This window comes from Leptopilina boulardi, unplaced genomic scaffold (assembly GCF_019393585.1).
Source record: "Leptopilina boulardi isolate dan_hultmark-lab unplaced genomic scaffold, ZJU_Lbou_2.1 LbouV2_249, whole genome shotgun sequence".
In the NCBI taxonomy this organism is placed as follows: Eukaryota; Metazoa; Arthropoda; class Insecta; order Hymenoptera; family Figitidae; genus Leptopilina; species Leptopilina boulardi.
Genome location: NW_026137806.1, coordinates 475,341 through 499,067, shown reverse-complemented (window position 1 = coordinate 499,067; position 23,727 = coordinate 475,341). Strand labels below are relative to the sequence as shown.

Genomic DNA, 23,727 nt, shown 5'->3' with positions numbered 1-23,727 from the left:
TTTCAGTTACCACCCCCCCCCCTTCCCCCATTTCACCATTTATCCTTTTATTTTTCCTTATACTTTTCATTCTCAAACATCTCAACAGTTTCGATTTCAAGTAAAAGAAGCCTCTTTTCTTCGTCTCACCAGAATCGTTTCTATTTTTTTTTTTTCTTCTCCTTTCTCACCTATTCTTACAATTCTTGTACCCTGTTCTAAAACAGCTCTACAATTGGACTTTGAAAATAATAAAACGTAACTTTACGACTATAGGAAGCAACGACAGATTTTTATTTCAACGAATTTATTACGAGTAGCGAACAAAATGTTTATTGCAAATGTTATGGCCCATTTCTTTGTATTTTGAGGCAAAGAAACATATTGATTTGCATTTTTGTTTCATTGCTTGCAATACTTTTGAAATTTCTATTTAAAAAAAGAAAAATTACATTTAAGCTTGTTTTTTTTTTTTTTTTTTTTTTTTCTCGCGGTCGCCAAAATAAACCGACCAATCTCAAGAGAGTGATAGGGACTTTTACCTCCCAGCGCGCATAAGAAAAAGATTCTTACTATAAAAAATCGGTCGCGTAAAACCACGCTCTCGATGGTTTCAGTCGCAGTTGTCGTATATATACCTTATCCAATCAAATCATGACACCCAAGGGAAATAAGTTTCGGCCGATCATATATACGAAGTGAGTTTCCCATATTGGGCTGACTGCATTCGGTATTATTCCACTTGCTTGACTTTATATACTTGTCAACATTTCACTGCTTAAAAAAATTTTTTTTTTCAATCAATTTATAATTTTTTTCTCATTTTTCTATTTTAATAATTTCTTTTTTTTTATTAGATAAAACAAAAAATTTTTTTTCCAAAAAAAAAAAAAAAGAAATTCGTTTTCACATAATAAACAACTTTAAAGTCAATAATATATTGAAAAGCAAATATCAACATTTATATTGTTTTAAATTTCCATCGGCTCTTGTGAAATACATTCACGATGCAAGCATCCGACTAATTAAATTAGTTGATAAATGATACCACACGATAGTATAGAAAGAGAGAGAGAGAGAGAGAAAAAAAAAAGAATTTTTGGTCAATAAAAAAGTGGAATATTGCGCGATGTTTTAAAAAACAAGCCCGGAAGGCAAATAAGTATATATATATAAATATTTTTTTTTTTTTTTTTTTTAGATAGAAATTTCACTGGAGGGTTATTGCGAATCTGCAATATAGAAATTGCATCGTTTTTTGACTAATGTATATTCACCCCAAAAGCCCAGATGGCTCTTTGGGATTAACGAGGTTCAAGTGTGTGTGTGTATGCGAATATATTGATTATATATTGATCGCTATTAACATGTCTCTATTACATCACTTTTAAACATCACAACACAATTTTCCATAAATAAATGATGATTTATTTTTCAAGCATTAAAATCTCAATTTTTTTTTTCTTTTTTTATTCCAAACATAAATTTACATTATGCAAATAGGATTTTATTTTTTCCCCACTTTATGTATATATAATTTATTGCAATTAACAAAAAACAAAAAGTGAACAAAAAAATTCTCAAATTCCTTTTCTTTTTTTTTTTTTTTTGGAGCAATTTTTTCATCTTAGAACTAAATTATTCCTGGGTCTAAATTAAGAGGATTTTTCTCTTTTACATGTTAAAAATTTACATTCAATTGTTTGTTTATACAAATTTTTTTTTTTTTTTTTGATAGATTCCTCAAAAATGACAAATTTGTCCGATATCCGAACAAATAGCAAAAAAAAATATTTGGCGCGATTTTTCAAAATTCGAATTATAGTATTCAGTTCGATGAGAATTTATATGTGCAAAACTAAAATTCAAATTATAAAAAATTGAATCTAAAAATATTCATGTAAAGTAAAAATTAAAAATAAATTTTTGTATACTTAATAATTAAAATTAATTAAGGTAAAAATAATATATAATACATGAATAAAAAATAAATCCTGTAATTTATTAATGATAAATAATTAATCTCGGAAATTTTCATCATGAAAAAAGAGATTAAAATTTGTTTTTGTTTATAAATTTACGACTAAAACACGTTCTTTTCTTAGACATGAACTGCGACTTATTGTTAAAAGTAAAGGGTATATATATATATATATATAGTGTTTTAAAGGTGTTAAAGTTCAGGTTAGTTTCATTAGGTGCAAATTACATCCTTTCTTATACCCAATTCCAAGTTAACTAGCCACTATACACTTCATCAGAGAGTTTCCATGTTACTGTCAGTTTAAGTTCCTTGAACAGGCTTCTCAGCTATCAGGCGACCTTTCGACGTGCAAACGAAGCAAGCACAAGAGCTCCCCCCCCCCAACCACTCACGAGGCTGCGTGCCAGTGACAGCTGACGACTAAATCTCTCATCTAAATGCCTTGCCTGCCTTTCGTGCAATTTCCCCATTTTTCTCGCTCTTTTATAGAGGTGTAATATATATATATTAAGAATCTCTGGATTTTGTCATGAAAAAAAAAAATATATTAGCATACTATATTGACATTCATTGTTGACTAATTGTCACTTTATTTTATGTATTGGAATTATTTCTAAACGGATAATTTATTTAAAATTAATTAATTATCTAATTAATTAGTAAAATAATTATAAAAAATTAATTTGTTGAAATTTTTAATTAATAGAATTTTATTATTGTTATACTACAATCATTTTTTATTTCTGTGAGACAAAAATATACTCTTACTATAATGTTACTACAACCAGTTATTTATTTTTGCCTGACTAAAATTTACTATTACTACTGTTTTATAAGAATTTTTATTTTTCTGTTTGACTAAAATTGATTGTTACTACTCATACACAATTAAAACAATTTTTATTGTGTCTGACTAAAATTTATTGTTACTACTGTTATTACAATTAAAAACAATTTTTTTTATTTCTGTATGACTAAAATTTACTTTTACTAATTTTACTACAATGAAAATAATTCTTTATTTTAGTCTGACTTAAATTTTCTTTTACTACTGTTTTACAACAAGTTTTCATTTCTGGCTGACTAAAATTTAGTTTCACTACTGTTACTAAAATTAAAACAATTTTTTTATTTGTCTCACTAAAATTTACTTTTACTACTGTTTTACAACAATTTTTCATTTTTGCCTGACTAAAATTTAATTTACTACTGTTTTAAAATAAAGTTTCATTTCTGGCTGACTAAAATTTATTTTTACTACTGTTTTACAACAATTTTTATTTTTCTGTTTGACTAAAATTGATTGATACTACTGATACACAATTAAAACAATTTTTATTGTGTCTGACTAAAATTTATTGTTACTACTGTTATTAAAATTAAAACAATTTTTTATTACTGTTTGACTAAAATTTACTTCTACTACTTTTACTACAATGAAAATAATTTTTCATTTTAGTCTGACTTAAATTTTCTTTTACTACTGTTTCACAACAATTTTTAATTTTTGGCTAACTAAAACTTAGTTTCACTACTGTTACTAAAATTGAAACAATTTTTTTATTTGTCTGATTTAAATTTACTTTTACTACTGTTTTACAACAAATTTTCATATTTGCCTGACTAAAATTTACTTTTACTACTGATACACAATTAAAACAATTTATTTAAATTTGTCTGACTAAAATTTACTTTTACTACTGTTACAATGAACAATTTTTACAGTTCTATCTGACTAAAATGTACTTTTACTACTATTTTAAAATAAAGTTTCATTTCTGGCTGACTAAAATTTACTTTTACTACTGATACACAATTAAAATTTTTTTTAATTTGTCTGACTAAAATTTACTTTTACTACTTTTACAATGAACAATTTTTACAGTTCTGTCTGACTGAAATTTACTTTTACTACTGTTTTACAACAATTTTTCATTTTTGCCTGACTAAAATTTACTTTTACTAATGTTTTAAAATAAAGTTTCATTTCTGGCTGACTAAAATTTACTTTTACTACTGATACACAATTAAAACAATTTTTTTTAATTTGACTGACTAAAATTTACTTTTACTACTGTTAAAATAAACAATTTTTATAGTTCTGTCTGACTAAAATGTACTTTTATTACTATTTTAAAATAAAGTTTTATTTCTGGCTGACTAAAATTTACTTTTACTACTGATACACAATTAAAATTTTTTTTTAATTTGTCTGACTAAAATTTACTTTTACTACTGTTACAATGAACAATTTTTACAGTTCTGTCTGACTAAAATTTACTTTTACTACTGTTTTACAACAATTTTTCATTTTTGCCTGACTAAAATTTACTTTTACTAATGTTTTAAAATAAAGTTTCATTTCTGGCTGACTAAAATTTACTTTTACTACTGATACACAATGAAAACAATTTTTTTTAATTTGACTGACTAAAATTTACTTTTACTACCGTTAAAATAAACAATTTTTATAGTTCTGTTTGACTAAAATGTACTTTTACTACTATTTTAAAATAAAGTTTCATTTCTGGCTGACTAAAATTTACTTTTACTACTGATACACAATTAAAAAAAAATTTTAATTTGTCTGACTAAAATTTACTTTTACTACTGTTTTAGAACAATTTTTCATTTTTGCCTGACTAAAATTTACTTTTACTAATGTTTTCAAATAAAGTTTCATTTCTGGCTGACTGAAATTTACTTCTACTACTGATACACAATTAAAACAATTTTTTTTAATTTGTCTGACTAAAATTTACTTTTACTACTGTTACAATAACAATTTTTATAGTTCTGTTTGACTATAATCTACTTTGACTACCTTTTAATTATCAAAATTTTGTCTAATTAAAATCATTTGTTTTAAAAAGTGAACATACACATTTTATTGAATAAAACAGCATATATATATATATATATATATATATATATATATATATATATATATATATCATAGAAAAAAATAGTATTTAATTTATTTCGATTTAGATACAAACATCTTTATTTATACAATATTGTCCTCGTCTCAGGATTTGCTGTCTGTAATTCCCTCCATGTAACGAATGTGTTTTGAGACACAGTTGTAGAAACTTGTCTCGTGCATGTGCAGGAATAATACCTAGATATAAATTTTCGGAGCGACTTGCGTGAAATGTGTGCCAACACGAACACACGACATTGCTTATAATGCAATTTGTGGTATTTTCTCCTACTCTCTCTCTCTATATATATATATACATATACACAATCAACGTGTTAATTTTCCGCTGGCGATGACACTTGTAACTATTATTTTCCGGCTTCTGTTTTCGAATACAACAAAAGTTAAATTGCAGAGTTGAACCAAAAAAAAAAAAAAAAAAAGAATTTCTTACGCAAAATAATAATTTTTTTTTTACTGTTAAAAAAAATATAACTCTAATTATAATTATAATTCATATTCATATTAATATTCAAACTGTTTTATTTTTATTTAAAAAAAAAATATATATATATATAATTTTTTAAAACTTAAATATCATTCTAACTTAAAATAGTATACTTTGTATTCTTCTTTGTCAGAGAAACTTCCCCGACAATATTCTTGGTGCAATGAGAATTCTCCGGCGAGTTTGAAAACTTATTGCAAGGAGACTTCCTAATTGCCACAGGATTTGAAAAGAAAATTCCCCCCTTCCAAAAAAAAAAAAAAAAAAAAAACTAAGAAATACTCGGCGCACAAAGTGAAAAAGTCAGAGGGAAAATAAAGATACACAACAAATTTTTGATGTAGACTTAAAGTACTTTAAGTTGAAATAACATTTCTGGAAAAGACTCTAACCCAGTCTGACGAGTCTTAAGAGGAGGTCGAAAACTTTGATCGTTAAGAGAGACACTTATGTCTCCTTCTCAATTTAACTTTAACACACAATGACTGTTGGGAAAAAAAAATTTTTTTTTCACATTTAATATTGCAAAATGTATTATTAACGATTAAATTGAATGCGTGCGTGCTTTTAATCAACCTATCACTATATCCAACCATCTATTTTATTTTTAATCAATAATTTGTCTATGAATAAAATACACATTGTCCTGGTTAGAAATATGAATACCTATTTTTTTTTTTTTCAAAAATATGAATATTTTTTTAGAATAATAATTATATTTATTCCTTATTTATGGCGTAATTAAAAATTCATTAATTATATATATTTTCTATACCAGATTTTTTTTTTTTTTTTGTATAATTTGAAAAATAAATTATATCTTAGAGATTAATTTTTTATATAGGCACGTAATGACAATCAATATATAAAAAAAAAATGAATAATAAAAATTTAAGTATTGGTTAATGAGGTACGTTTTCAAATTAAATTGAAATTAAAGAATTGAGATCGATTCATTGCTTTGGAAAAGTGGGTTAGAATTTTTTTCCTCTTTTTTTTATCGTCGTTTTAATTTTTACAATTAGTCTAATTTAAAAAAAAAAAATAATAAAGAATAAAAGGGAAATATTTCTTTTCTTAAATGAAATTTAATTTTTTTTTTTACTGATAAATTTTACTTAAATAACAATTTTTACATAATAATTATTATTATAATTTTTATCAAAATAAGTTATTTTTCCAAAAAAAAAATGTTCACATTTTTTCAATTGGATTGAGAAATTTTTTGTGTCTCTATTTTTTTATTGTTTTTACTCGCAATTATATTGCAAATGAATGCGGACTTTATAATGAACGTGCGTGAATGATAAGAAAAGAAAAATAACTCTTTGTGGTAATTAATGAAAATTTTTTTTTTTTTCTAAATTCAAAAAGAAAAATTTATCAGTTAATTTAATAAAAGCCATACACTTTGCTTATGGGAAAAATTGGATTGTATCGCATTTCCTTTGGATAAATTACGTTTTTGTTGCGTGCATGATTCCGATAGGAAAGACCTTTTTTTTTTTTTTGGTTTCTTTGCATTGCGAAAATTACAAGCTCAATTTTTTAATTCGTTCATGCTGCGGAGAAAATGACAATGTTGCTAAAAAAAAAAAAAAGAAAAAAAATTGAGATATTTGACATTAGTTATTTTATATTTCAGTATTATATATAGTTCGGTGGACCTAATGTAGGCCGTGGGTTTATTGTCGCACTTGCGTGTAATGTCAGTCGATTTCTATCTAACTTGTACTTCCCTGTCACTAGGGCAATTTTATTTTATTTTATTTTTTTTTTTTAAGCTCCCTATTTATATTTTATCATAGGAAATTATATATTGTGTCTTCTATTATTAATTATACGAAAAAAAATATATTTTATTTTTCTAACAAGAATATTTTATTTAAAAAAAAATTTATTTAAAAAAAAATTTATTTAAAAGAAAATTTATTTTAAAAAAAATAGTTTATTCAAAGAAAAAAATTTTTTATTTCTTTTTTTTGATGTTTATTTTTTCATTTATTTCGTCAGCTTTTTTTTTTGGATCCACATTGTCTTCCTGGCTGTCCAACATTGAGTGTTTGTCGTTAAGGAAGGCAATTCTCTCGTCAGAAATGCTTTCGTCCTTTCTCGTACACAGGAGTCTTATGCCATTTCGTGAAATGTCTTTTGAAAGCTTTACTCCAGTTGGAGATATATTTACAGATTTGATCGTTCTTATCGAATTCGTAATCGGCAAAAAACGTTATCTCCCAAGATTCTGCTGAGCGAAAACCGTTAAGATCTTCCCTTGATGATAAATAAATTCGCGCTAAAATTACTCGGTAAAGTATATATATATATATATATATTTTTTTTTTTTGAATAATTTTTTTCTCATTTTTTCATTAATAATAAATTTAGAAAAAAAAGTATTGAAAAATTTTAAATAAAATTGTTTTCAAAAAAAAAAATTATTTCTAAATCTGATGAAGTCACGCAAAAAAAATACAGTTTTTTCATGTGTGTTGAGAAGAAAGTTCTGTTAAAATAGCCCGTACAATTATATATTCTTGTTTCGCAAAGAAAAAAAAAAATGAATAGAAGGTAGAAAGAAAAATGGTAAAGAGTTTGTAAAACACATTTAAAACTAAGTTAACTCGCATCCCTTGAAAAGTGGATGTCGCTCGTGATTCGTCGCAATGCGGACGGCGACACGAAAAACGTAATTGAGTATATTTAAAAAGGTCACATGCAATGACGTGATAATATCCGCGGTCTATGGTTATTAAATTTTTTCCTCTAACTCTGTTTTTTTACATATATACATAAAGTCACATAAAAATTATTAATTTAAGAAAAATTAAAAAAAAATTAACTTAATCAATTTTTTCCTTAATTAGCGAAAAAATCAACGATTTTGTAAGATCTGTAGGTATTATTATTATTATTATTTTTTTTTTCCGACAAGGATAATTCCATAAATAAAAAGTAGATTTTACAAAACTATCAAAAAAAATTTTAAATTAAAAATGTGTTTTAATTGGAAATTTTTAATTAAAAAATTTTTATTAATCCTCTTATAAACTGGGGGAAATTAAATTATTAAAATTGATCATATTACATCGAATGAATATTGATGGAATTCATGTATATAGAATTTTTCTTTTTTTTCTCTTTTTTTGTTTTTAATAATTTTTAAAAAAGTAAAAAAAAATTTTTAAGAAGAAAGAAAATCCCTGAAAGAGAGAAAGTAAATGGAGTCTACTTATATATATATATATATAGTAGATGAAAGGAAAACTTCTTAGCGAATTATAACTCACTGTTCCATTTTGAACGTCTAGATTCGTTTCAAGTTTTCGTGTCGAGACATAAGCTTCTAAGGTGATGTCTTCTTGAATTTATGTCATATTGAAGTTTCAGCCCAAAAGTGTTATTCGAGGTTGAAATAACGAAGAGGAAGTGAAGTATCCGTATAGAAAATGGGCACTTGAGACGAACGGGTTTCACTTCCTTACAAAAGTTCACGGGTAAAATTTCTATATATATATATATATATATATATATATACTGATTCGATTGGCTCTCACAAGATGCATTCAGAAACTTTATCTCTTAATCGAGCCTTAATTCCTTCTTTAACGATTTTTTTTTAAGGATTGAGGGAAAAAGATTGCCGAGAGTAGTGTAATTAGAGTTTGTGGCGATGGTGATTGAAAATCTCGAGATGAGAAATTTTTGCTCGATAGAAAAAAATATAAGTAATTAAATTATACCTAATGATGCTATTGATTACATTTTTTTTTTTCTATTCTTGTTTCCTTTTCTCCAATTTTGCTACGATTGATTAAATATACTGAAGTGGGAGGAAAAAAAAAATTTCTTGTTGACTCAAGGGTGTGGCAACAATTTCAAGTTAAGAAAATTCCGGAATACTTTTTTTTTCAATGAAAAATCGAAATAAAGGCGTTGTCTTTAGACAAAAAAAAAAAAGGTGGAATTTTTTTTTTTATGTGAATATAATAAACGCATTTTGATCGAATAAGGAAAATAAAGTTTAAAAATAAAATAGCTTTTATTAAAGGATTTTAAAACGCAAAGTGTCACCCCCTAAGTATCTAAAGCTGTATGAGTTTCTATCGATGTTCGGTTTGCTTTTCACAATTTTATATTCTAAAAGGGAATACCAGTCAACGATCTGTACCTACAATCCCGACAAAACGTGACTTGGCTCGTAGATAGTTTCCTGATTTTACGACTATAGCTGCTACGATCAAGTATTACAACAAATATGTTATATTGAACTCTCATAATGAGAATATATTGCTTATTTTATTTTTGCAAACAAAAATATAGACGGAAAAAAAAATTTATTTCATTCAAATATATTCGATTACTTGATATTTATTTGTATCAAATAATTATTATTTGAGATTATATTTGTTTCAAATACAGAAATTATAATATAAAATTTTTTTTTTAATTCAAATATAAAAATTATTTGGTTCAAGTAAATATTTATTTGATAATAGTCAAGTAATCGAGTATTTGAATTTTTTTTTTTTTAGTATAAAATTTTAAATCTTCTAGTAATGTAGAAAAATCATTAACCTCTCTCTCTCTCTCTCTCTCTCTCTCTCTCTCTCTCTCTCTCTCTCTCTCTGTTTCTGGTTAACCGCAACGTCATGAAAAGTGACATGAACTGTTTTTGACATTTTTGTGATGAGTTCATGTCATAAAACTGAATTTTTTGAAAAAATAATTACAATTACAATTGTTTTAATTTGATTTTAATTATTACAATATAAGTGATATTAAAAGTGCACATTAATGCCATAAAAACCAATTAGAAATTACTCAGAAAAATTTTAATTCTGTTAAATTGAAAAATAGAAAGTCCGATATAAAAATTTCAATTATTATTTTAATAATTGCAAAGTGAATATAATTTTTTTTTTTTTTTATCTTAAAATCTGAATTTGCAGTTTTTTTTTTATTCAAAGAAAAACTAATTTTTTGAATTGAGAAAAAAACATTTCACTTATATATATGGAACTTTGGAAACTTAAACTCTAATTTATTGTCAAATGACATTTTTTGAGCTCTCAATTTTTATGGAATTGTCTATAAAAAAAAGAGAATTTTACGACTCAATGAAAACAACACTTTTGAAAAAAAAAAAAAAATTACGACCACGCGAGTTGAATCTGTGTTGATTTATTTAATTTCCAATTTATACTTTTCTCTTTATTTGTTTCCTTTTTTTTTCATCTGTAAATTATTTGTCATCTGACAAAAAATAAATTTTCTACAAATATATTTTTATCAATTAAAATTCATTTAATAAAAAGTATTAAAAAAAAAAATGCATATTCTGCATGATTTTACGATCAAATATAACTTTATATTGCCACACGCATATATGTTTTATATGTCAAAAAATATTGTTAAAATGAAAAATTTTACGGTGTTGAATTTTTTTTTTGAAAAATGGTTATTATTATAAAAACGAGGAATTTTTTTTTTTTTTTTACAATAGAGGAGAAAATGACTAACTGTCGATTGGATCAAAGTACTGACATAAGGATATTGCCGCACAAAAAAAAAAAAAGTAAAGGAAAGAAGGATCAGTGAATCAGTTTGTCCTTTACTACTATATGGTCATTTAACTCTCGTCTTTTTCGATAAAAGCAATCGATTAATCTCCGTGTGCAAGGTTTTCAAGAAGCGGAAACTTTTTTCGCTCGATTGATCTTCATCGAGAGATTAATTGTATCTGTCTTATATATTATAGATATATATAGTTCGAGCGATTCGCCAAAAATCACCCAAAAAAAAAATATCGGAAACGTCAAAACACCGACTGAATTTTTTTTTCGAATTTCAATTTCAAAAATGTCGAATGCATAAAATATTGTTATAGAAAATAAAATGGTGTATTAATAAAATGTCGCAAAATACTTTTTCCATTGTATTTTAATATTCTATTTCTCGATAAAAAGGAATTTTTTTTTTCCTCAATTTTTATATATAATAAATTTCAAAATTAAATTGAATTTGCAAAAAAAAAATTATCACAAATAACTTATTGGTGTGATTAGTTTCAAAAGAATTTTAATATAAAAAAAAAAATTGCTGCTCAAGTTTTATTGACGCTTTTAATCTGCTTTAGAGTTGCCTATAAAAAGTTGGCAATTTAATAGTTCCGAGAATGACAACTTTTCATTTCCTTCCAATTTTTATATGAATTGATTGATTTTTACGAGAAAATGTCACAGAAAATTAAGTTCAATATATATCATTGATTTAAAATCGTAAAATATTTTACAAATTGTTTGAATCAAAATTATTATTTAAAAAAAAATTGATTTTTTTTCTTAATTTTTAAAATTAGTCTCTTAATTTTTTTTTTTTTTATATAATTGTGATAAATTCCTTTTTTTCATTTACTCTCTATTCAACGTTTCTATTTTGTATGAAAGGGTATTAAATTAGACGCGCTCTCATCGATTGAAGATAACGGATGTACTTCCGAGTCATTTGCCATGAATAATATCCGCTAACATTATCAAAACACATTTTGGTGTTTTGGTATATAATGTTTCAATTTATCATGACAATGGAAAAAAGAAAAATTTTCCAACTCGAAAAATTTGATTTGATATAAATTCGTATTAGTCACTTTTTTTTTTTTTTTTTGTCATTCCTTTCCATCTAATCACATTTGACACGCCTAGTGGAAATATTTACCCACTTTATCTTGATCTATTATCTAATTAATACTCTTTATTTCTCCACTAATTTTTTTTCAAAAATTTTTTTTTTTTTATCTATAATTTTCTATTGTCCCAATAATGGAATTTTTGTTTAAAAAAAAAAAAGAATTTTTTTTTCCTGTATTTTACACACATATAAAAAGAAAATATTATTTTAAGATGAATCTTAAAATTAGTTATATAATGGAAATTGTATTGCGTAAATTCAGCAAAGCTGCCTTAAAAATGTTGCCTCTTGAAATAAGACCTTTTTTCGGGCTTTCCAATCAAAAATTTATTAATGGCGCAGTACTGGCGCAGTACTGGCACCCAGTATTGATACAATGAAAATACCCAGTACTGGTTCAGTACAGATTGCCCAGCCTCGGCAGTCAATATTGAACCAGTACTGCGCCAGTAGTCAACTTTGGTATAATACTGAAATTTTTCGTTGGTTTAAAATGAAGACTTTCTTTTTATACAGTGTATAAAATAATCTAATTAGGTCGTCATTATTCTTTATGTCAAACTGAATTATTTATTGAAAATTGATCGTAGAAAAGGGATTTCTGTTTGTCAAAGTCATTAATAATCGATGGTGAATGTAAATGTAAACTTAAATGAGAAGCATGTGGGTCATAGAACGAGTTCGCGAACTAGAAATGCTCGCGAGCAACAGACTCGATGACGTCGTGACGTGACGCTCAAAACTATTCTTAGCACTCTGCATTTACAATTTATCGTTAAAAATAGCAATAATAATCTTTGATATATATTAATGTCAAATGGATTATAATGATAATAATCAATAATTTTCTCTTAAAAAAAATTTTTTCGATTAAACAAAAATGAAAATTATATATTTTCTATATTTTTTTCAACATAATTTAAAAAAGTTTCTTTAAAAAAAAAAAAAAAATTAATTATTAAATTTTTATATTAATATTTCAAAAATTTCAAAAATGAAAATTCAAATATATTAAAAAATTTTTCAATACGGAATATTGCATCCCTGAATATCGATTTTAACGTTTCGTGGCAGCTTATCGAAACTTTGTTGTACTTCTGTCTTCTTTGAGTAAATCCAAACGATACGAATTTCCAGGAAAATGTTTTACATTCAGAATCAATAAATGGTTTTGTCTTTGAATTTTCGAAAATAATTTCAATTTTTTTTTTTTAATTTTTCTATTGACAATTAGGTATATATGAATTACATTAAATTTGAAATAAATTTCTTTTTATTGAAACATTTTTTTCAAAACAATTGTTTGGAAAATAAATCACTCTATTGGTTTTGTACATTTACCTGTAAAAAAAAAATGGTATTTAAAATAATGTATAAAAACAAATCTTATTTAAACATTTCAATTTTAGAGAAATTTGAAAATTACAAATAAATTATATTAACACAGAAAATTATAAGGTATTAAAATAAGCTGCAACGCTTATTATTTTAATCCAATTTTTGCTTATTTTAATACAAAAATGGATTAAAATAAGCAAAATTGGATTAAAATAATAAGCGTTGCAGCTTATTTTAATGCCCTTTTAATTTTCTGTGAAAATGTTGATTTATATAGGTATATTTTTTTTTATTAGGACATTTTTATTTATTTGAAAATATCTTACCGTTTAGACATTCATAGGAACAGCATTGATTTGGCACATGGCATACAATGCCTTCTGGACGACACAACAAAGCATTAGCTATTTCAGCACTAAGATAAATTAGGCAAAAAATAACAAATATTCTTACGAATTTAAACATTTTGAAAATTTATCGTCGAAAATTAATTGCAATTTATATAGGTATATAAACTCTGGAACTTTGGTTATTTTTCGCAAAATTATCCCTTCCATATTACTCTCTTCAGTAAAGTATACATTTTTTCTTTAATTGTTTCCAATAATATTTTTCCTACTCCTGTAATTTGTTGAACTTTAAAATTTATTATTTTCATTTCTGTTAAATGTTCATATATATATTAGTTTTTGCGAATAAAAAAATGTTTTCAAAGAAAAATGTTTAAATTATTTTTATATTATTTTTTATTGTTTAAAGAAATTCGTTAACTATTTTGAATTTTTATACGGCACTGAATATATCGGTGAGTTTTTCCTGCATAACAAAGATAAGAATAAATGTTTCCTTGTTTCTCAAAACCCGTAATGATAAAAATAATAAACAATTTTTAATTTACAATACAGGTGTTCTTTTTTTTTTAATTAAAAGTCTAAATGATATTAAATAAATAAATATTTGTTTTAGAGCTATAAAAGTCAATTTGAGTAAAAAAAAAGAAAAAAAAAAAAAAAAGAGGCAGGCAATTTTCAACTTTACATATGCTAACATGCAAAAGGTCAATGAAAACCATTAAACAACTTTTCACTGGTGAAAAAAGTTGAAAGCTTAATTTATTTTATATAAATTGTTAAACTCATCAAGTGGAAGTCGAAAATAATTTACTTTTTAAAATTTGAATATATTAAAAATAATAAATTGTTTTTAAATCAATTATATTAAATTCTCATATTGTATCGAATGAAAAGTAAAAAAAGAAAATTTATAAGAAATAGTTGAAATTATAGATAAAATTTTTTTTACAATTTATAATGAAATTAAAATTACACGATAATACTTGTTAAAATTCATGGAACAAGATTTTTTTTTTTTAAGTTTTAAAGAAAAATAGTAAAGTAATGTTGGATTTTAATTTTTACATTAATTTACTCTTAACATGCAAGCACTCGGGATAATTACACTAATGTTCTAATATAGTTTGACTTTTTGTAGAGACATCAGAAATGAAATTATGTTTAAACAAAATGATTTTTATAGTTATCAATTTAAATTTTAAGAATAAACTGCATTAGAATATATTATATATTATAAAATTATAAAAATAATTATAAAAATTATAAAAATAATTATAAAAATTTTCATTATTATTATTAGTATTATTTTTATTGTTATTAGTTATTTTCTCAAAAATTGATATAATTATGATATCTTCAAAAAAAAAAAAAAAAAAAAAAAATTGAAAAATATAAGGAAGAGGATGACACGATATGGTCTCTTTTCTTGTTTCAGAGTTCGTGTTGAGTATTACGTGAATGAGAATACATTCAAGGAACGCCTTCAACTCTACTTCATCAAGAACCAACGCTCGAGTAAGTTAATTACCAACAGTATCCTTGCACTGAAAGCGTGAATGGAACCTGAAAACGAGTAAAATGTGCATATTGTATATATATATAGTTTCATTCCCATTCTTTTCGAACACAAGAAGAAAAGATAAGTTTCACTAAGTCGCGCATTCACGTTATATATATTAAAATATCACGATGTTTTTAGTTAAATTAATTATTTTGTCTTTTTCATAATATTTCACTTATTACAATTGCAAGAATTTAAAAAAAAAAATTATTTTTCTAATAAACTTCAATTTTTAGAAGAAAAAAAGAAGAATTAGAAATTATTTTAGAAAAAGTTATCATTTATAATAATTTTAAAAAATTATATAAAATAATTGTCGAGTAACGAAATATTTTAAGACAAATAGATCCGTGAAGAATTCACGTTTTTTTATTTTATTTTATTTTTTTCACTTCCTTAATTAAATTTTCAAAATTGTAAATTGAACGTATAGTAGGAAAATAAAAATTTGTTTCATTAGGAAAATGAATTTTCAACATTTCACTGTTATTTATTTGCTTTTCATTTTTAATTTCAAATTTTCTTTCTCTTAAATGTAAATAATCATATTTTGTATAAAACAATATTTTATTTACGAAATTTTTCATTTGGCTTTTTATAAAAAAAAAAAAAAAATACATGAAAATATAAAAAGACATCTAATTTCTGTTTCTTTATTTATTTTATTTCTTCGTTCAAATTTTACATATAATTTTAATTTTCAAACTATTTTTAATTCTCTAAAAAGCAAAGTTTAAGGATGCTAATATAAACTAAATTTGTTTTTTGTTCAGCTGAAACCGGAGCTTTGAATTTAGTTCCGAACTCGACTATATAAACCTTGAGAGAAATCTATTATAGACATGATATAAAAATTTTTTCAAAATTTCCAAAAACCAAATTGTTTTTTTTTTTATCAAATTTCTTAATAAAATTTGGTAAATATATTTTTATTGTTAAAAAAAAAAATTCGAATTTCTCATATTTATCGAGAATTATCTTTATTTTTTATTTGGTTTTTTTATTAATATAGTTGAGTAAAAAAGGTCAAAGGTCAAATTCCTTTTTTGAAAGAAAAGCTTTTTATTTGAAGGCAGGGATTAGACAGACCACGATAAATCACAATCAAAAGGCTTGGCAGTTGTGTTTGGTTGTAAATAAGCTTTAAGAATCCGGAAATACAAAAAATATTTTTCAAAGAAAAAAATTCTAAAAAAAAAGTCATTGACATTCATTTGTTATTTTTTATATAGTAAAATATTAGATTATTTTTTTTAAACGCATATAAAATTTACTATTAAAAAATCTAAAATTTGTGGAAGATAACGAAACACTTTAACTTTATTTATAGTTGAGAAACTTTTCCAAGTAGTAAAAATATAATATGGTCAGACATAAGGAATGAGAGAGAGAGAAAGAGGGATTTTACAGTTTTTAATACTTTTAAACATCGAAACAGCTTCTCTTTTTCTTATTATTATTAATTATTCTTCTTCATTGGCAGATTGTATTTACACTAAAAACATCATTTCTCCAAGAGTTACTTTCACAAAGTTTCATGTTACTCGACAGAAAAAAAAGAAATCGTTGATTTTAATTACTTACTCGGATACCTAGTTACAATTTTTATAAACAGAAATTTCTTTCGCAATATCATAATAGAAAAATATTGAAGGAAATGCAATTTAAAAATTTATTTATTTCCTTGAATTACAAATTATATTTTTCTTTCAAATACAACAATATAATTATTGAAGATAATAATAATATTACAATAATTATAATTATTGTCTCCAAAAATATATAAATTCAAATTACTTTAATATTTTTAATTTCGAAAAAAAAACACAAATTTTTTATTTAAAAATTCTATATTTATATAAACGACCTTTTTTTTTACTTGTAAACTCAACCGAAAATAGATGCTTTTTAAAAGTTAATTGGAGAAAAATTTGTAAAACAATTCAGCGGAAAAAATCTAATAGAAAATTCTCGATATACTTTGAGGTATATAGAATTTTGTCAATATCAGATATCAGATCAAAGTGGAACATAGACCGTGTCAAACTTAACACACCCTCTGTATATACATATGTGTATGTGTGGGCAGGTAGAAGAGGTTGAACTGGCGTGTGAACCTGTATAGTTGAACAAGCCTTTGTGGCTACTCGATGTCGATGTGAAAGTCCTAAACCACACAAAACGACCGCAAGGAAGTAAATATTTGTCACAAAATTTGTTTCACTATCTATATATATATATATATATTTCCGAATCATTCCATTGGCTCTTCATCATCTTGATGGTTTTTTTTTTTTTTTGACATCAAACATATATTTAATATCATTTATTTTTTATAAAAGCCCATCTAATTTATTAATAGCAAACATTTTGAAAGTCTTTATTTATATATATATATATATATATATATATATATATATTTAACATCATTAGTTAAAATTTCTCATAAATCGAATTTTTATTCGTTGAATTTTTTTATTTTGTGTCAAAAATTTTTTTTTACCGTAAAATTGTTGAAAAATTAAGTGTATAAATTAATAAGCGATTGAAGTAAACTTTTTCTAAAAAATAATTTGTATTTTTCTACATTCAGAATTTTTTTTTTTTTTATTTAAAGAAATCTATTTCTTCTGCAGTCCCTATAAGTACCTAGTAGTCCCCAGTAGTTTCTAGTAGTTACTTAGTAATGCCTAGTTGTTTCTAGTAGTCCCTAGTAGTTATTAATAGTTATCTACTTGTCCCAAATAGTCCCTAGTTTTTCCTAGAAATACCTAGAAGTATTTAATAGTCCCTAGTAGTTTTTAGTAATTATCTACTTGTCCCAAATAGATTCTAGTAGTCACTAGAAGTACCTAGTAGTCTCTAGTAGTTCCTAGTAGTTACCTAGTATTCTCTAGTAGTCCCTAGTAGTTATTAATAGTTATCTACTTGTCCCAAATAGTCCCTAGTTTTTCCTAGAAATACCTAGAAGTATTTAATAGTCCCTAGTAGTTTTTAGTAATTATCTACTTGTCCCAAATAGATTCTAGTAGTCACTAGAAGTACCTAGTAGTCTCTAGTAGTTCCTAGTAGTTACCTAGTATTCTCTAGTAGTCCTTAGTAGTTTTTAATAGTTATATACTTGTCCCAAATAGTCCCTAATTTTTTCTATTAGTTCCCAGTAATCCTTAGTTATTCCTATTAGTTCTTGGAAATTCCTAGTAGTTTCTAGTAGTTACTTAGTACTCTCTAGTTGTTTCTAGTAATCTCTAGTATTTCCTAGTAGTTACGTAGTATTCTCTAGTAGTCCCTAGTAATTCCTAGTAGTTCCTAGTAGTTTCTACTAGTTACCTAGTATTCTCTAGTAATCCCTAGTATTTTTACTATTTATCTACTTGTCCCAAATAGTCTCTAGTAGCCCCTAGAAGTACCTAGTAGTCCCTAGAAGTACCTAGTAATCCCTAGTATTTCCTAGTAGTTACGTAGTATTCTCTAGTAGTCCCTAGTAATTCCTAGTAGTTCCTAGTAGTTTCTACTAGTTACCTAGTATTCTCTAGTAATCCCTAGTATTTTTACTATTTATCTACTTGTCCCAAATAGTCTCTAGTAGCCCCTAGAAGTACCTAGTAGTCCCTAGAAGTACCTAGTAATCCCTAGTAGTTTCTAGTAGTTACCTAGTATTCTGTAGTAGTCTGTAGTAGTTTTAACTATTTATCTACTAGTCCTAAATAGTCCCTAATTTTTCCTAGTAGTCCCCAGTAATCCCTAGTTGTTCCTAGTAGGCCCTTGTAATTCCTAGTGGGACCTAGTAATTCCTAGTAGGCCCTAGTAATTCCTAGTAGTATCTAGAAGTTACCTATTGTTCCCTACTTTGTTCCTTGTAGTCCCTAGTAGTACTTAGTAGCCTCTAGTTTTTCTTGTAGACTCTACTAGTTCTTAGTAGTTACCTACTAAACCCAAGTAGTTCCTAGTAGTTCCTAGTAGTCCCTATTGTGCGTAAAATTTTTTGAAAAATGATTTCATTAAAAAAGAATTTAAAGAAAAGGAATTAAAAAATATTTTTTAGAAAAAGTGATTGTTAATTAATAATTTAATTAATTTAGTTACTCTTTTATTGTTTCAGGTCTAAGGATACGATTAGCCAACCTTTTTTTTAAACTATTAACATGCTTCCTGTATATTTTTCGAGTTGTCACCGACAACGATCCAACATTCGCCGCATGGTAAGTAATTGATATATATATATATTTTTTTTAATTATTTCTATTAAAAATTGAAAAAAAGTACAATAATTGAAAAAAGAAAGTCCCTCTTTACGAGAAGATTTTTTTTCGAGTTACTTATTTTTATGGGATTTAATAAACCTTTTGAAAAATCTTCAACTAAGAAGGAAGAAAAAAAAGTGTATAGTGGCAAAAATAGTAGATATAGAGAGAGAGATCCATGAAGCTAATCATCGTTACATTGTCGGGAGGAAAAGTGAGATTTGACAGGAGGCAATTTGTTTTTATGGGCAAAACGCCAAGGGAGGAAAAGAAGCACCAATATTACTCCACTGAGTGAAGGATTTTTTCATCTTTTTTTTTTTTTTTTTTTTTTAGCTTCAAATATCCTCTGACTATATGTATATATATATGTCATCTTGCATTTTTTTTCCCGCAGTTACGGCTGCACTGCCGGCAACAAGAGCGAGTTTCTTGTGTCGAGACATCTCACGGGAGAAGAGTTTCAAGACAATCCAACCATCAACTGGGATGCAATCCTGTGGGTGAGAAGACCCCTGGAATTGTGGATCGTTCAGGTGATTCTCGCGATAATATCACTGACAGAGACTTTGCTACTCGCTTATCTGGGATACAAGGTACATTTATTTATTTATATGTATATATATATATATATATATTCCACAATTATTCTCCTTCTCTCTCTCAATTCCTAAACATCAAAATCATTTTTTTTTCTTTTCTTCCTCTATTTCTTTTTATTTTTCTTTTTTAATTTTTATACAAAATTCAAAAAAAAAAAAAAAAATTCAATATCTTGTGTCGTTTAAATTTTAAACCACCACTTTTTAGATAAATAAATATATAGAACAATATCTGACACTCTACATTATTTGCCATATAAGAAAATTCACTCAAGTAGAAACATTTGATTCAGTCAGACATAAAATGAGAAAAAATTCTAATCATGTAGAAAAAAAAAATCATATTATAATATTGAAAAAATATAGAATTCAAAACGCTTTCATTTTTTAGTATATATTCAGAATTTTAAATATATAAAGTAACAAATTTTTAATATAATCATATATAGACAAAAATAAACAATAATAAATTATAAATATTTTATTTTACACTTTATGAGCAATCTTAATAAAATATTTTCTTTTTACATTAAAAGTATAAAACAATTTAAGTAGAAAAATCTGTTTTAGTCAGACATATTATAGATGCGCAATTTATAAGTGGGAAATATCAAATAAAGAATTTTGCTATTCTCAAATAGAAAAAATTACTTTTTTTCCGAATAATTTAAATATTTTAAAATTTAATTTTAAGTATAGAAAAAATATATGTTTTAGTCAGACACGGTAAAAAAAATTTCTAGTTAAATAAATTATTTAAAGTTTTTCTAAAAAAAATATTTTCTAATTTTTTTTCTTTTTTTTTTTTTTTTTATTTTTATGCAATGGCTGTGTTGAATTTATGCAATTGAAAACACCGATTATAATTATTAGAAATAGATGTTCAATTTTAAAGCCACTAAAAAAAAAAGAGTAAAAAAAATTTAAACTTCTTCATCTCTTTTGAATGCCTATAAATATATACATTTCTAGATATATTGTTCTGAAATAGCAGTGAATTCAGAGTAAATCTAAAAAGTTTTAGTGTGACACAACTTTAAAATCGACTCTGCTGCTTATATATATATATATATATATATATATATATATATATATATATATATATATAGAGAGAGAGAAATACTATTTCCGGTCAATAATCTCAAGAGTAAAACTAAAGTCCTTCAAACGTTTATTTTCATGAAATTTGATATTACGCCTCGTAAAAGTCTCTCTTTCTCTCTCTCTCTCTCTCTCTCTCTCTTTCTCTGAATTGCGAACGACAGGAAAATAAATACAGCAGAAGATATCGTCTCGCATTTCGCGATTTCTTTTCTCGAGAGTTAGATATTTTGTCTTCTTCTTCTTCTTCTTCTTCTTTTTATTTATTTTTTTTTTCTTTTCGAAAGGAAACTTTCGACAAATATGTTTACACGGGGGAGTACATTGGAAATCTTTTCTCGCGGACACTCCAGAGACGAATGTTCTCAAAATCTCTTCTCGACTGCAACTCCTCTTCTAAATCAGATGAACTTTTTTTATTTTTATATTTACCTTTTCTTACTCGATTTCATCATAAATCTCCATATTGTAAATAATTTGTCGTTTTATTCAAAAAAAAAAAAAAAATATATATATATATCCTTAAATATTTTATCAATTTTTTATTTCTTTTATCTTTTTTTGAAAACAAAAATTATTTTTTTTTTTTGTAATTTGTAGAAAACCTGTTTCTGTTTTTATAAAACTTTTCGTAAAAAAAAAAAAAAAAAAACTCAAAGCCGATATATAAAGCAAAACTGCAGAAGGATTTCCTGTATAAACTTCAAGCGGAAGAATTTAGCTGGAAAATATTTGAGGCCTCAATTGCGAGTATTTTTCTATTTTTAAGTCAACAAATGGAGAAATATAGCAAAAGAAAATGTGAAAAAAAAAAACGCAAAACTAAATATTTCTGGTAAAAGTTTTCTTTAATCGTATATTTGATCCAATTTCTCAAAGTATAATTTCATTAATATTGTTATATCAACTCTGGAAAAGAACATTAGTGTCACATATTGTAACAAAAATTTTCACTAAAACACAGAAACTTCATCTTTGTCCTGTCACCTACATTTGATTTATTATCTCTCTTTAAAATTCTATTCAATTTTTTAGCAAAAAAAAAAAAAAAGAACCTTCATTTATTTTTCAAATTTATAATTTTATATAAAAAAAAAAATTTTTATCATGAAATAAATAATAAAAATTATATTTTCAAATCAAAAATTTTAATCAAATATTTAAAATTAATTCAACTTTGGAAAATTCCTGAAAAAAAAAATGTCAATTTTAAATTAGAATATGAATTGTATGACTAACATAAAATTGCCAAGGTATTAATAATATGATAACGAAAAAAAAAGAGTTAAAGCTGAAAATAATCCGGTTATCTTTCTGCAGCAGTCAGTCTCCACCTTCTATTTGCACTCGGGGGGGAGAATTTTTCCTTTTCTTTGATTAGACGCGGGTGAATTTTTTTTATTCAAGTTTTTTTTTTTTTTTTCTTTCTATTTTTTTAAGTTGGGTCGGTTTTTACTGAAAAATGTTGCCTCCAAGGCACAATGGGGCTCATATTTTTCAGTATATGGAATGGCACATGCAAACTCTCTCCTTTCGTCAGCATTCCTTTAGGCGACAGATTTCAAGAATGGAAAAACGAAAACTTTCTTTTATTCACATATACAGAACATATGAATTCAAGCCTCGAGCTCACAACTCAAGGATATATTTTAAAAAATAAATAATATATGTTACGCGATTTTTCTAGAATCTATTATCTCTTAAAAACACTCTTTAAAAAAAAATTTTATTGTTATGTAAATGATAAAGAAAATTATTTCACAAAACTTATGCGCGTAATTTTGTTGTTAAAACTCACATTTATTCGCAAAGTCGTTAAAGCTTTCTATGTAAATATGTAGTATGCATATGCAAATATAAATATATATATATATATATGACAACGAAAAATGTGAAAATATTTTTTTACAATCTTCTTAAGAATAAAAAAAATAAATAAACTATAAAAATAATTATCGATTTTTAAATTATAAAAAGTAGAGAATTAATTTTTATTCACAAAGCAAACAAATACGAATAAATAATGAGAGATAAATTATTTGTTAGCAAAAAATTCATTGTTTGTTCATTTCTTAAAAAAAGACGCACGCAACGTTTTCTTCAATGATCGAATATATTTGAATAGAAACTTTTCTCATTTTAAATGTTTGACTTATATATATATATATATATATATATCAACAAAGAAAGTTAAAAGTTTTTTCTTTGACATTTCATTCTTTTTATATCATCAATTTAATATAATAATTTCATTATACATTTTGATATAAAGAAAATTTTCATTGATTTTTAACGAAAACACTAAATAATAAATTAAGAAACTAAATAAAAAACAAAATAAGAAAACTATAAACAAAAAACTAAATTAAAAAAAAAAAATTAAAAAACGAAATAAAGAATCTAAATAACAAATTTAGGTTTAAATTGTACTGCCATTGAAATAGACA

The 23,727-nt window shown here is 24.8% G+C and overlaps 2 protein-coding genes across 16 annotated transcripts in view; one reads left to right on the top strand and one right to left on the bottom strand.

Annotated features, from left to right (window-relative positions):
* LOC127280707 (potassium channel subfamily T member 2) overlaps positions 1 to 23,727 on the top strand; it is a 143,095-nt gene that overhangs the window by 76,700 nt on the left and 42,668 nt on the right. For all 15 annotated transcript variants that reach the window (XM_051303905.1, XM_051303912.1, XM_051303906.1 and 12 more), the window contains 3 exons: positions 15,208 to 15,287; positions 19,436 to 19,535; positions 19,975 to 20,173. In XM_051303905.1, coding sequence (XP_051159862.1) covers positions 15,208 to 15,287; positions 19,436 to 19,535; positions 19,975 to 20,173 — 379 coding nt within the window. The remainder of the gene's footprint in view (positions 1 to 15,207; positions 15,288 to 19,435; positions 19,536 to 19,974; positions 20,174 to 23,727) is intronic.
* LOC127280717 (U-Asilidin(1)-Mar1a-like) lies at positions 13,337 to 13,971 on the bottom strand. The gene is made up of 2 exons (XM_051303932.1): positions 13,746 to 13,971; positions 13,337 to 13,422 (listed from the first exon to the last, which is right to left on the bottom strand). The coding sequence occupies exons 1-2, from the start codon at positions 13,882 to 13,884 to the stop codon at positions 13,397 to 13,399; spliced, it is 165 nt and encodes a 54-aa protein (XP_051159889.1). The 5' UTR covers positions 13,885 to 13,971; the 3' UTR covers positions 13,337 to 13,396.

What these genes read in the sequence shown, in the direction of transcription:
- LOC127280717 (XM_051303932.1), bottom strand. Translation starts at nt 13,884, where the DNA reads ATGTTTAAATTCGTAAGAATATTTGTTATTTTTTGCCTAATTTATCTT. An exon ending in TTCCTATGAATGTCTAAACG is followed by an intron (nt 13,423 to 13,745) that starts GTAAGATATTTT and finishes TTTTTTTTACAG; the next exon opens with GTAAATGTACAAAACCAATA.